Source organism: Motacilla alba, chromosome 1A (genome assembly GCF_015832195.1).
Source record: "Motacilla alba alba isolate MOTALB_02 chromosome 1A, Motacilla_alba_V1.0_pri, whole genome shotgun sequence".
Lineage (NCBI taxonomy): Eukaryota > Metazoa > Chordata > Aves > Passeriformes > Motacillidae > Motacilla > Motacilla alba.
Window position 1 is genome coordinate 45859783 of NC_052031.1, and position 15619 is coordinate 45875401.

General features: G+C 36.8%; 1 protein-coding gene across 3 annotated transcripts in view; it reads right to left on the bottom strand.

Moving 5' to 3' along the window:
* Positions 1–7094: 7094 nt before the first annotated feature.
* Positions 7095–15619, bottom strand: part of UHRF1BP1L (UHRF1 binding protein 1 like) — a 47380-nt gene continuing 38855 nt past the window's right edge. For all 3 annotated transcript variants that reach the window (XM_038154001.1, XM_038154002.1, XM_038154003.1), the window contains 4 exons: positions 13143–13399; positions 10906–11014; positions 9819–9988; positions 7095–9131 (listed from right to left, as the gene is read on the bottom strand). In XM_038154001.1, coding sequence (XP_038009929.1) covers positions 9006–9131; positions 9819–9988; positions 10906–11014; positions 13143–13399 — 662 coding nt within the window. In that variant the 3' untranslated portion in view covers positions 7095–9005. The remainder of the gene's footprint in view (positions 9132–9818; positions 9989–10905; positions 11015–13142; positions 13400–15619) is intronic.

Consider the following 15619-nt stretch of genomic DNA (forward strand, 5'->3'; position numbering starts at 1 on the left):
TGTTAAGGGTACTGCTGCTGTCAATAAAACAATATCAAACTTGTCAGAAATTGTGATTTTGTGAAGCTGGTGCTTTTCTCCTAGCACAAGATTAGGGCCCCAACATATTTTATTCAGTTAGCCCAACAGTAAAAAGGTTCTTCATTCTTAATTACTACTTCAAGCCTCACAAAACAACATTCTAGAGTGTTTATTAAAATTAGACAGCTAGTCCTGCACTGCCTAGGGAAGAAAGTTATTGCGTTTTGCATGAGGACATGGTTATGCAGTGAATTTCTTAATCTCAATTACCTCTTGTGTAACTGGATTACAGAGGAAAATATTAACATGAGTAATTTGTTTGCTGATGTGCAGCTTCCTCATTTTGAGCCTTCTAACAATACAATAAGTCTTGGTCTAAAAAAATAATTGGTAAAGTCTATGGCTAAACCAGCCAATTAATTTGATTTACACTTACTCATCTGAACTGGAGGTGACTATCACCCCAAGGCAAAAAGCCCTGATTTTATTTCAGCAGCTAAGTAAAAGCTAAGATCTCAAAGGAAGAACCATGCACAAAAAAAATTATTCCATAGAATATTAATGTTTCAAGAACATAATAGTGTGCTGACCTACCCCAGAGCATCAGCAGCAAAGGTAGCAGAGAGGATTACAGGAATATCAGCAACCCTCTTCTAACTGGAGATGATTCAGAAAAACAGATCTAGGAATTAATCTTTGCATTCTTTCACATTGGAAGGAAACTGGTGCAGCTATTTGGGATAGAAGTTCTATTTCCATATTAAGAGAATAGAAAGTACAGAGACACACTCTGCTATGGATATGCAAATAGGCTGGCATAATCCTAGAAAAATATGCAATAATTAATGCAAAGTAATCTTTAGTCAAATAATTAAGTATACAAGAAATAGGAACTAAAAAGATCCACCTCCAATAATGCTGGGTGAATAACTAAAGTAAGATGAACAATTCAAGTAGGAAAATTCTGAAGTCACATAAATCTGGTCTTTTCACACCTCTGGACCTACCACACATTGTAGTTTTCTGAAAATAGACTTTGTAATGGCAAATTAATAAGCTTCTATGACACTACTATTTTATCACATCATTCTTTTTTATATTGAAGATACAATAAAACATTTTTAAATTTGAAACATCAAAATATAGAACTGCCCAGTTTTATTTTGATGTTAGTATTTTGTCAAACTATTGCTTTTCTCAGCAATATCTCAGTGAAGACACTACCCTGCATTAGCCAAATCCCTTTTCACAGAAACCTTCAGGTTGGAAAGGATCTTTAAGGTGATCGAGCCCAGCCATTGCCCCATCACTGCCAAGTCCACCACTGCACTGTGTCCATTAAGTGTTACATCTTCACATCTTTAAAATACCTTCAGGGATGGTGACTCCACCACTTTCCTGGCTAGACTGTTCCAGTGCTTGACAACCGTTTTGGTCCAGAAATTTTTCCTAATGTCCAACCTAAACCTCCCCTAGCACAACTTGAAGCAGTTTCCTCTTGTCCTATCACTTGTTTCCTGTGAGGAGAGACTGAAACATTTCACCACCACCACCATTTGAGCAGGGAAGCAACTGTTCAGATTTGCTGTGGAAGCCAAGTCAATTTCTTTTTTTTCTGGTAGGATTTTTTTTACATCAAATCAGATTTTCCAATTATTTTGAATGTTTTGATACATTTTGTAATGTGCCTGATCTAATGCACATTGTGTATACAGTAACTAAACATTCATAGCACCTGATTTAATTAATATTCAGTTTGTCTGTTTATTGTGCATTTCTCTCATGCAGCAATTTTTAAATTTCCTTTCATAGAAATTCTCAGTCTCTCTTTTCTACTTCCTTCTATAATACAACCCTGTCTTTCTCACATCCCTGTTAGGATGGTTGTAGTGAAAATGTACATCATGCTGAGGACATGTTTGTGCTACAGCTCTGCCTTGTCTTTATTTAATTAAACACAGTTTCAATTAAGTTCTCACAGTAATCACCTCCAGTGTTTTGGGCTCAGATTCTTCTGGCAGGCCCATTTTCAGTGGATATCAGGAATGGTAGAGTGGGTGAGATTGGATACTAAGTATTTGATACCTAAATTTCCTGCTATTCATAAATTCCACTTGAAGTAGGGTCTCCTTATTGGCATAAGAAATTTCCAAGAGTCCTTAAAGTGAAAGGACATCAGCAAAGTGGGAGATTATGACAGTGTTTGTCAGTTAATATCCAGCTAACACGTGCAGTATGACGTTTCTCCATTTTTGAGTTTTATCACCAGATGGAGAAGAAAAAAATAAATCTGTTACTGCTTATACATTACTATTTGCTGCTAAGTAGAAATATTCCTTTTGATTCCAGCAGCTGTGGATTAAAGGCAGCCACACTGACATTAAGGATGACAGCTATTCAGCCACATAGAAACACGTTTTCATGAATAAGGTGCTGAGAATTTGTTCAAATGTGTTGTTTTCCCTATGCTTATTTCAAACACTCTCCCTCTTTCCTCCTTGACTTACAGTAGCTAAATAAGAGACATGTTTTGCATAATGAAAAGGCAAAAGAGATTAACTCTAGGTTGCCTTTGCCTGCTGAAGTATTTTGTCAAGTCCCATTTCAAGGAGTCTTTTTAAAAATCTTCTTAATATTATGACTTTGAAGGAATTCTTTCCTGTGGCATAAGCTGAAAATGCTTCTGATAATAGCAAAGGAAGGTTTAAGAACAGCATTCAGGTCATGACCCCTCTCAGAGAGATCTTCAGATGAACATGAGTTTGAAACTTAACTTGTAGTTTCCATGAGTTACATCACCAGCTATTAGGAATTTTTGAAGAATTTTGGACCCAGTTAAAGCAAATAGCTCTGATACTGCTTTAAAGAATTTCTCAGTGACAGTTTGCCACTTGCTATATTTCTTACATTACTTCTGGATAGGAAATGAAATGCTGGGGGTGACATATTTGTTATAATTCTTTAAGAAAGCTGTGGTATAAACACTTTCAAATATAAATAGAGACACACACACACACACACACACACACACAAACTCAAAAAGTCTGTAAATGGATATATATTTTTTGGTGAATACTGCACCAATAGCAAATCTCATGCTAAGAAGGAAGTGATTTTTCAGGAGACTTCCTGCTAAGTTTGAGCAGAGAAGCCACATATCTACATAAAATTCTGTTCAAGTAAGCAGCTGTGATTTTGCTAGTGTCCAGTATATTGTCATGTTCTGCAACATATTCTAGTATTGGCACTGCAGGATGACATTTTAAAAAACTCTCCATTGTACCTATCCTGACTTGCAGGCTCTTGTTATAATTAAAAATAAGTGGAAGGAAAAAACTACATTAAGATTCCAGAGGAATAAAGAGACAGCTGCTTTCTATGCTATTTTCTCTATTAGACAAAAATAAAGCAACCCCATTCCTACAGTAAATTTTATATAAATTGCTTTTCTCTCTGCTTAGTCATTCTTCCTGTAAGTTTTTGAATAGCCAAACAGGATATAAAAAGAAATAACTCCAGATCACTTACCACACACTATGGTGTTAATATAAACTGTCATGTTAGATTACCATCTGGCAAAGGTGCATAAGGTAAGCGTTTGTAAAGGATTACATTTGGTTATTCCCAAAGAAACTTAGCAAACCTCTATGTGTTCCTTTTATTAAAATGAGGGGTTTTTCTAGTTAGCGAGGAAATTGAACAAATTGCTGATATCAAGTTGGAGCTTTTCATCTATACAATGATAGGAAAACCAGAAAAATTTATTCTACACTTCTAAGAGATAATGATGAAGCACAACAAATCTGTTAAAAATCTTACCATAAAGGGGACAATATGTAGAAAAATAAGTTTTTATAATTTATTTAAAGCTAAAAGGGTGAAGAAAATCTTTCTTCTGACACTGCTCAGGCAGTTCATGTGATTTACCTCAAGAGGCAAACATATGCCATAAATAAACAAAGTAGAAACAAAGCCAAGTTATCTAAATTTGAAAACAAGCCAACCCTGGTTTACAGTCGCGTTATGAAATGGAGCATCACGAGTTGCTGGAAGCCGCGGGCTGCCCGGCGACCCTTCCCGGAGCGGCGGCTCCCGCTGCGCCCCCTGGCGGCAGCGCGGGGAGGCGCCGCTTTACCGCGACCTCCGCCCAAACGCTGGCAGCTGAGCACGGCCGCTCTGACCGGCGAGACACTCACCGTCATGGACCGCAACGGGCTAATTCTCACTGCAAAAGCGTTTTCCAGTGCTCAAAAACTCCACGTCACTCGAACAATACAATTACACTGACAGAAGTTGTTTCTGGCAGTTAGCTGCACCTGCCGTGCTAGCGGTGGAATAAGGTTTGCAGATTTGTTCCACAGATAGGTTGAGTAGAGGCTGCCTCCTCATTCAGCTCTTACTGCCTCAGACCACCACTTCCGAAGTGCTCATTTGTCCATGTCCCTGTCAAATGTTTAAAATACTTACCAATTATCTAACTCAAATTAAATCATGATGGTTTCAAACAGACTCTGTCCTAGGAAAACTGCATTAACCAGTTCATGCATTATGCTCCACACACTGCTATCTTACTCTCAAAGAAGATACAGCATAAGTACATCTTATATTTACTTCCAAAACAATGTTCTCAGAGATTGTTAAGACAACACTGAGATTTAATACTAAGATTACATGACAGAAAGCTTTAGGAAATACATATACTCCACTTCCACTCATACTAAAATGAGTGATGGCAACAAAAAAAAAAAAAAAGGCAGGAGATAGTGAAGGAGTAATAAAATACAGATACTTTAATGTAACTGCTTAGGAGTGGCTTGGGCAATGGCAGACAAAACCAGAAAAATGTCCTTTAAAAGAAAGTTATTATCTACCCAAAAAATAGGTGGCAATATGAAAGATTCACCTCTTTGGGATGCAGAAGCTATCCCTTATTTTGATATATATCAAGAGTTTAGTTGATTTTTTGAAGATTTAACTCCTGCAACTTGTTTCAGCTAGCATGACACATACTTGCAAGACATTCTATGGTATTTGAGAAGCTGAGAGTTGCAACAAAGTTCTTGAAATACTGTGTTCAAAAAGTTCAAAGTGTTTAAAAATATCTTCCATAAACTTTAAAATCAGAACAATTTTAATTAAGTTTTTATATAAGCATGCTAAAAATACCTAAAACTGTGGACAACTGTAACTAAGCAGTTTTTATTTACCAGCAATCTTTATGCTTTTTCCTAATTTTATTGAGAAAAAAAGCTTTGTTCCTCCAGCAAAGAGCACTATTCCTGTCCATGTTTTGCATCCCTTAGTGCCAATTAGCACAATCTTGGTGCTGCTTGTGCTCTCAGGTTTGCTGTTGTTACTAAGATGAGGAGGTCACTGCCAGGGAACTCAGCTGAGTGAGCTGAGCACACTGCTTGGTGCTGCACCACTGGGAGCCACAAGCCTCAGCACCAGAGCTGTGCTTCAGCACTACAGAGCCTGCCACTGGGTTCACAATGAGGCACAGGAATTGGGGCTGCTATTCCAAAGCCACTCAGCAAAAGTGAAGTGGCATGGGTTGGAATTAAAAAAAAAGGTTGTATTGCGAGGCTGTCAAAAAACTCATTTCCCTATTGGGAGGGGTGAATTAGTGGATTTCACAGCAAGTGCCCACAATTTCATTGGTACTTAACATATCAGCAAGGTGATGCTCTGTTCCTACAGTAGAGAAAAAGACATTCATTTATACCACCAGCTGAATTGGAATCTGATGCACTCTCTAAAACATGCAGATGACAACAGTGAGCTGAAAGTCCACTTGAAGCATTCTGTGATGAGTGTTTTAAGAACTAGACAAATGCAAGCACATTATTTTACATAGAAATCATTGTGTCCATCATTACTTACCTGAAACCTGGTCACTGCAGGGAGTTTGCTTCTGCAATATTTCCATACACTTGTAATTGGGATTGTAGATGCTTGATACAAGTCTTTACCTTTATTATCCCATTCTCCTTACATTTATTATAAAATTATTTTGAATAAAGGTAACCATTATCATGGCAGACATAGGAAATTTTCTGCAGTTGGCAGTTATCCTTTAGAGATCATTTATGATCCTAGATTAAGACTCCCCAATAAATTCCTAAGTGAGACAGTGTACAAACAGAACATGGCTAATGGAACTGGGAAATAAAGGACTTAGGCAGAAGGGGCCCGACCAGGTATAATCCCTAAAAAACTCCCTCTTCATCAGGCCTTTTATAAGTAATACTGTAAGGCCTCAACGTTTTGATTTAAAACTGGTGCTTACCAACAAAGTTAGAATTGCAGTGAAAACTGGAACAGCACATGCCAGAAGGATTCAGTGACCAAGCCTGGGAAAAGGCACAGCCTCTTTCAGGTGAGCTGATGTGAAAGCTTAATTAGATATTAAACCAGCATTTCTAAACAAGATGATGAGTGTTAAGCTAAACTGTAGACCAGTTTAAATTTCCACAGAAAATGTAAAACAAAACATGGTAGCAGTTTCCCTACCAGACTTCTGGAGTCAGTTTTCTATATACAATGAAGTTCTCCAAACTATCTTCCATTTATATGTTTGCAGAATAAAAGCAAGAGGCTCTACTAATAATACAGATTCCTGTCTAGGAGGTTATGAACACCAGCAGAGCCTTGAGGATGAATCAAGCCCCTTTTTCAATTCAGAGGGTTTTCATAACTATGTTTAGTATAACCTATTAGAACTTATTTTAACTTTGTACTTTCACACAATAATAAATTAACTCTCCCTCTGCAGTTTTTTCAATAGCAAAACACATTTCAGAATGACACCGTACCATCAATCTCAGTATTGTCAAGCTCACAACCAAGCACACTCCTCTCCTCTGAACTGTCCACAGGTGATGTTCAATACTGTGCAATGTCCATGAAGTAGAAATATACCCAGTTACAATAAAGTGCTAGGGAGTGATGACCTGAATTTCAACAATTGTCCTGAGAAGGGCTGTTTTGGGCTGTTATTTTGGATTTGATTTGCAATTAGTTTTTCTCAAAACAAGCAAGTTTTAGTTTATGCAGTAAAAAAAACCCAGACATTTGATATTGCTATTTATTTCTTTTTAAAAATTAGATAATTCTCAATGTAATATTCTAGCAACATGCTACTAAGCACTCTATACATTCCTTCTTCAAAATAATTCCAACTAGATCTTGGCAAGGATAAACCAAATAAGAATTACTTTAATAGTACCAACTAGAGTTAAACCAAAGGAGAATTCCTCCCCTGAATCTGACATTGTATTTATGTGAAATTGCACCACTCATATTTAATACTGTGTTGTCTTATATAACTCTTCAAATATAAATATTTCATTTCTCTGATAGAAACATTGTGTGTATATTTTTTCATCTAATTCAGAATAATGAAATAAAAATTTCCATGGGAATTAAGAAGAGTTTCAACTAGGGTTTCATATGGCAGGCTTTAAAATAGTGCCTGAACCAGTTATTCCACAGAGTTCTTGGTTAAAATCTACACACTTTCAATAACAATTTCCAGCAGTGCAAATTATGTGTCCTCCAAAAAGTTTTAATGAAAACAATTTAATTAAAACTGGTTTGACAACCTCAGTATGCAAAGTCAAACCACAGGATACTAAATACTTTTTGAGATTTATTTGCTTATCTACAAACAGAATTTCTCTCCAAGATCCCATGGAGCAGAAACAATTGTGGTAGCAATTAAAAGATTTTCATTTGTCAGATTCAAGGTCACTAGTTAAATTATTCAGTCAGTTGTACTTCCAGCAAAGACAATCTCTTACAGGCATGTATGGTTTTGTACATTGTTTCCTAAATTGTTTAGAAGCACACTCTTATAGTGTCTATTTTACGGTGTTGTGCTTTTTTACTTATTCCTCTGTACCATTTTTAGCTGAAAATTATTGTTCAACTTGTACAAATCACCCATAATTTAAACTGTATAATTACATTTCATGTAATCTCACAATTTCTTTGGGTAATTAAGTGATTCTCTACAGCTTTTTTATCAAAAAAAGAGCAATATACAATTAATGAATCCCAGTGGGATTTTCCCCCCTCACAAGCACTGACATTATTTATTTAAACACACTGAACCACATCCTTGGGCATGTCTGATGAGTTGTGCAGGAACCAGACATGCATGCAAAATGGCTCAAAGCTCACCTGTCACAAAGGGCCAGATCCTATATCAGGGCTATATCCTCTTCACAGAGAAAGGAAAAATAAACTGTGAATATCTAAATTACATCAGCTGTACAGATACAGTAGACCTTCAAGCAGAAGGAAAGCCCAGTAGTATGCCCTCTTATTTAAATTCTCCAGCATTTACTGTTTTGTTTTAGGAGTGCATATGGAAAGGATATATGGAACTCTATAGCACCAGAGGATTAAAATCCTCTCGGGGCAAATTACACTGAATGGAGGGCCAGTTTAGGGCTGGTATTTTAATTTTCAGTAGCTATACTATTCTAGAGGATCTAGCCTGTATCATCATAGTGCAAATGTAACCTCTTCTGTAGATATTTTCTGGTAACAATCAAACAACATAACCTTAGAAAAAGAGGTACACCTTGTTAGTGAGGCGTGGTACATGGACTCTATTATGTACCCAGGCACCTTCTTTCATTGCTGAACCATCCACTTTTCAGAAAACATTTTAAAAATAACATTTCCTTTGATAATATTAAAAGTAGATGATATGATTTTTTCCTCAGTAAATTAATAAAGTATTGTATAAACTGATTTTTCCAAAGTCATTTCAGTTTAAAATGGGCTGAGAAAAGTTACAATGTTTAATAATTTCAGAAGAGTACCTGGTTCACAACCATTTCTTTTTGTAATGAGAAAACTTTGTCTGTAAGCAGAAAAATAACCACATTTTCAAGTGATTTGCACACAGCTTTTTAGGTGCCACCACCACCTGCAGTTACGATGATGATGCTTTGTACCAACAGAACGGTGTCCTACTGATGATCAACATTCATCTTCTTCATGCGATGAAGCAGGGCATCTTTTTCCATTTGGACCTCAGCAAGAGCCATTTTGGCTTTGGCTAGTTCCTGTTTGAGACATTCGTTTTCTTCAATAAGCTGAAATGAAAGGGTCAGAAAAGAAAGCTATCAGTATAACTCCATACTGATGACTTTTTCCATTTCCGTAACTTTAAAAAAACCAAATGCTCCCATTCACTGCTAGGTGGAGGTTTGCTGAGGCTGAGTCAATTGCAACTGATTCTTAGTAAGTGTAGAACATGGAGAGAGTTAATGCAATCAGCTCAAAAGGCGGGAGGGATAGCCAGTGTTTCAGCTATGCCATTGCCATTCTGGAGTGGAATGGAAATGACCCAAGATTGTGAGCTCTAGGACCAAATTCTTACCCAGTGAGAAAAACAACCAAATTAATGTGTGGGCTCTGTCATCATCCATTCAAAATCTGAGTATGACTGATAGATCAGGACAGATTTGACCAAACAGCTAAGTCCCTTGTCTTTGGTAGCTGTGTTGTACAGGAATGAGGGAGATGGGGAGAAGAAAACTCCCTTGTAAAATTCCCTCTGACATAAAAGAGTAGGTGTGCAGTGTATTATTACACAATTTAGAAAGCAGTGTTACTGAACCACACCATAATGTCCATGAACCATATTTTCCATTTCCAACAGATTTCTAAACAAAAGTGTATCACAGGCCCACCCCCACATAGCCTTACAATTATGATTAATAATCATTGTAACATAATTTTGAGGAGGGCAAGGTGAAGTCAAAATGAGCTTTTTATACCTCATTTTTGAGGAAGTCAGATGAATCTCTGCTTGATTTAGAAGGTCTGGGTGTTTCCCAAGTAGTTTGTGTGGCTTGGTCCTGTGTTTTGTGTTCAACAGATCCCACTGCTTGCTGCAATGTGCTGCTTGAATTCTTCATCTTTGACACATCATTTACTTTTTGATTGTCTGCATTACAGAAATAGTGTGCAGGGGTTTTGTCAAAAATTTTTTAAGCTTTATTCTTATCAGTACAAAATTATACCCACCTAAAACAAATATACTTATAATATTAAGTATATTGATATTTGCCTCTCAAAATCAAATTTAAGAATAAAAATTTAATTAAAACTCATAACCTTTTTGAGGAAGAAAGAAACAATATGTAACTTCCAGCCTGGAGAAAATAACCACATTTTTATACCGCCCTGTGTCATCACCACAGAATATGCCCTCTGAATAATTAGAAATTTGAGAACTATTAATATTGCTATTAATATACTGTCTCCAGATTTCTCTGAAGACTGTGCTTACATTTAAAAACACAACTGAGATAAACCTGCAGAATCAAGTTTTTAAATTAGAAAATAACCTTAATTACTTGCCATTAAAGAAATTTTCTAGCATTTGTAACTGAAGTACACTATATAACACCTGTTAAAACAGACTGTTGTACATCAAGGAAAAAAGTCAGGGTCATGGTTTTACAGTAGTTTCTACTACTACCTGCAACAGAAAACAACAAAGACAGCAACCACCTTGGAAATGTGTAAATAAAAGCCAATTTTTTTGTTTGCTTTGTAGCAACAAAGGAACCCTAAACTTATCATGATGAAGTGGCATGCACTGATGAAACATATTCTGATGATATTATAAGCATATTTTTTATTTCTCCCAGATTGATTCAACGGTGGGTTATCACAGCCAATACACTATTCAAAAAGGTAATCTTCCTTTCTTTGACTACACTTAGAATTATGGCATATGGCAACACAGCTTACACAAATTATCACCAGTTACCTTTTCATAATTAGTCACAAGTACAAACAAAAGAAAAAACAACAGGATTATTGAATTGAGATATCAAGGTGAAGCAACATACAAACCTCTAATGAGAAAAGTGCCATCATCATTTCTTTCTATCCAGAGAATGTCAATATGCAGTTTTATGGGTACCAGCTCAGACGCCTTAACATTTTCGCGTGGACTGTCATCCTAAAAAATACACATAATAAAAAAGGAGTTTACAAGGAAATCGAAATAGATAATTAGGATGTTTATTTAAGTGGATTTATTGAAACTTGAAAGGGAATGTTTCAGAGCAGAATTTTGTAATGGGATCTCCACTAAACTTTGGCTCCCTTTTTTTTCCCCCAGGGATCGTTTTAAAGGCTCAAAATTATCTCTGAAGTAAGTCTGCTGAACTCAATATATAGTCCGACTAAAATACTTCAAAGTGTTTTTACAGACATCTCAGTAAGATTATACCCCAACTCAAGACATTTGTTAGCTCAGGAGCTGAGTCACAGATAAGAAGCCTGTGCTATATAGTGTCTGATTTTCCCTTGAACTATTTTAAGATTGAATGGGTATAACTATCATTCTTGAGCAGATTTTGTCTCTTCAGAATTTAGTTTGGGATGACACCAGCTGCAGTTTAGTTATACTACTGTGTTTAACAGAAGAGAAACTTCACAAATTACTTCTTTGGGGTTTCCCCAGGAAGTCTTTATAGTTCATTATCCCTGTCAAACAGAATAACGAAGCCAGTATAATCAGAAACTATATATATCAGCATTAAATGTGTACCAAGAAAGCTGTTGAGATATAGCTTCCAAAGCTTCTTGAAGCAGCATTGAGATTGCAGCAGAAAATGCAAACATAAAATAATCTTTCTCAAATTCTTCCTCTGTCATGAAACACACTGCATGATGTCTCATGCAGAAGAAATAAAAGAACATACTGCATTAAATAGGCAATGCAGCACACATTAGAACCATTTCTTCTCACTTTATAATACCCAACAACTCTACAGAAATGAATCATCTCTATGTCAAATCTGCAGTTTGTCAACCATCATGAGTAACTTCACCATGACTTGTGTGCACTGCCGAGTGAGCACTTTGGTGCTTTTGCTGCCAAGTAGAATCTTGTTGCCAGTTTATTATTGTACATTCCCCATCCCCAGCAGCTGCTTTCTGAAGAACATTTTGTTTAAGTCTGTCTTCTTGCCAATAAACCAGCACAATCCTAGTGGCTATGTGTAAAGGTTTTGCTATTTGCATTTGGGCATTCATGTTTGTGATCCACTGAAATCTGAGGAACAGATTCACAGCTCTTACAGAAAATGCTCGTGCTAATCCTGTAGAGGAGGAACAACTCTAAGAGTGCCCAAAGATCCTCAGGGGATGGAAGGGCTGTATCACTGAGGGAAGGAACACTGATGCATTTTGAGCAGAACACAAGACAACTGCCTTTCCAGTCAATAATGATCTTGGCAGAATCAAGACCTTAGCCCCAGATGTAGAACTGGAGCTGCTCTTCCAATCCTCAACTTGTTCAAAGTTTGTATGGGTGACTATTACTGTCCAAAGCAATGCAGTAATTGTCTTTATGTTTGTTTGTTAGTTTTTCTGTTGTTCTACACCTCTCAAAAAAGTGTCCTTATCTTTATATTCAGTGGTTGTGCAGCACAGAACTCATCCATCTTCTTTAAATGTCTGAAAGTCCCCTAGGAGACTTGAGCACTTGAGACTTGACTTGACTTTAAAATAATGTTACTATTTTAAGACATAGTGCTGAAAAAATGTTTGCACTGTTCAGTATCTGTTTCTAGAAGAACATGAAATTTGGGTTGTGTTCAAGTGGTTTGTACTGGAATTCTATAACCTTTCTCCTTATTTTGTACAGAACTTTCATTGCAAGAACTACCCTCCAACTAGGAGAGAGAAATAGCCTTTAAAATCCCCAGTTTGTAATTAGAAAACCATATCCTCTGCTAAGCATAAAAGCCCAACCAGAAAAACCCACATTGTGCCTCTAGAACCTTACATATAAAATTCCCAGACACTGTTACTCTACAAGAAAGATTTGTGAGAGGGGGGAAAAGTATAAAATATTAATTCATACAAATAGCTTGTTCATGCAGAAAATTCCCCTCCAGGCATACCACAGAGCTAACCAAATCTATGGATTTTTAAATTGTTTTATTGTTATCTAAAGACCTTTCAGAGTATGATAGCAGTTTCTTTGAAGTTAACTGTATCCAGATTAGTAGTTTATCATCAAAGAAACAAGAACACAATTTTTTTTGGAGCAGCCAAGTATCTCATTGTTAACATACTTTTAAATTAATCCTTGCATTAGAAACTTTTATCTTCATAGGCATCACTTCTGCGACAGTTTCATCTTCTAGAAAATGCTGAATGTTTGTGAGAGAAGATGTTAGAAATTCAGCACTGAAGTTCTCCACATGACACTGAAGAAACCCATTTTTTACAGCTAGCAGGGAATGTACAACAGCACTAGGCCCGCTTTCCCATCTCAGACTAATCTCAGGTGATGAATTAACAGGCCCAGCCACAGATTTACAGTCAGAACCTGTTGCAAAAAGAAAACAAATTTGCATTAAAATTTTGCAGTGTACAGAAAATCAATTATGATGTAATTATTTCCGCCTCTATTGTCCAACTGATTTTCCAAAAAGTACCATAGAATTATTATTCATGAAAGGCAGTATTGCAAATACAGAACTTCAGAGCAAATTTCTATGTATAGCACTTCAAAGTACAAAATTAAAGAGTACATATAAAGGCTAGTACCTCACTGTGACAAGAGAAAAGACAATGCAGAAGTATCACCATCCAGAAAAAACAAAAAAAGTTTCCTTGGTGCCTTGAGGATGGATAACCAATTATTTTGCATACTTTTCCAATGAGTTGTTAAATTTCAATTCAGAAAAACATTAAAGTCACTTCACTTTCTCAGGAGAGCAGGTATTTTTTGGAAAAGCTGAACTTCCTGACTTAGGAACCATGAATAGCAATGCAGAAAGATAGAGTGTATGACCACATATGCATTACTTGAGTGGCAATAGACTTGAACGTTAAAAAACTCTGGCGCTTTCTTGCTAATTTCAGTATCTTTTATCAGTAAGGATAATTACAACATTCAACCTAAAAAATCTAGAAACCATAATAAACGAAACTAAAGTAAACTAAGATAAAACTTTAAGGTAACCAGATTGCAGGGATGGGGGGGCAGTGAGCAGTAACCATTTTTTGTATAAAATAGTTACCCCATGGGATTCTCAAGTCATGTCATCACTATGATGGCTGACTTACAGAAATTATCTCTATGACAAGAAGCACAATCACAGTAACAGAAAAAACAAGCATTGAAAGTTGAAAGATACCTCCAGAAAGAAACTCAAGAAAAATCAACCGCATTATGTCAATTCATCATGCAACAGACACTGCCTAGAGCTACAGCAGCCTGACAATGTAATTGATTTGCTTTCCTATTTGTACAATAATTGGGCTCCTCTTCCTGTATAGTGTGCAGGTCATGGATGACCTGGCACAGCAGCACAGTTCAGGACTTGTGCACTTATCTACTGGCACTAGAGCGAGGGTAGACGGACACACTGCCGATCTGCGCCGACAAAGACCAATGACAAGATGTACATGACAATCTTCGGCCTCTGCTGTGAACCAGAATCTCTCCCTTTGTTACCTCTAGAATAGAGGTTTCCACAACACTGACAGCCACTACTCCATCCTTCCATCTTTCCAATGTTTAAGAAGTACTAAATCTCATATTCCCCTTCCCCACAAAAACCCCCCCCAAAAACCAAGCAACCACCAAAACCATACTGCGAGTATCAACTATCTTTTTAGGCTCAGTCCAGACAAAAGTGAATAAACTACCAGCAGCCCAGGAGAAGAAGGGACACTCTCCAGACAGAAGAACAATGACCACTCTGTTCAATGAATCTCTGCAACTGGTTCGGGAAACTTCATTTTCCTCAAGGATCCGTATACTTCCCACACATACAGATAAAGAAATAAGCAGTAGGTGCCCTATGTATTTCTGCACCTGAAAAGAGTGCCTGCATCATTGCTGGAAGGATCCAAAGTACAGAAAAAGAGCAGAAGAAAAGAACACACATTCAGTCTCAGCCTTGAGTCAATTTTAGTTATCTTGCAGATACCTGAAAGGGGCAGAGTCAAGAGAAGATGGAGTAAAAAATGTGTTAAAAAATTTAGAAGCTGCTGTGAACTGCTATTGCCTTCTAACAAGCAGGTTCAGCATGCTAAGATCTCCGTAAAAGCACAGCCCTCCCACAATACTTCTGCCATACTCCATCCCTCCTTCTTTTGGTTTTGCTGCCAGGCAACATCAGATAAAGTTGCAGTCCTGCATCCAGCCCTGCAGGGAATTGCACAGCTGCCATTTAGCCCTCAACTTAGTCCAGCTTTTAGCCACATTCTTCCCTTTTTACATCTACTGTATTAGCAGTATAGTAGATTTTAAATGGTTATTTTCATCTAGAACATCTTGGAGACTGTAATTACAAGTTAAGTATTCACTGCATTGCATGGTTTCTCAGATTACTGGTTTCAATTGTTAATGCAGCACTTGAGAAAGTTTTATTAAAAGGTTTTGAAGAGGGAGGTTGCTTTTATTGGGATATTATTGTACACATTTGCTCACCTGTTCTTTTAGTTGTATTTTGTTACTATTAATTCTTTTAAACAGTCTCTTTTGATCTGATTCTCAAGCTTTTTCCAAACTTTTTCACTTTTAGTTCTAATAGAA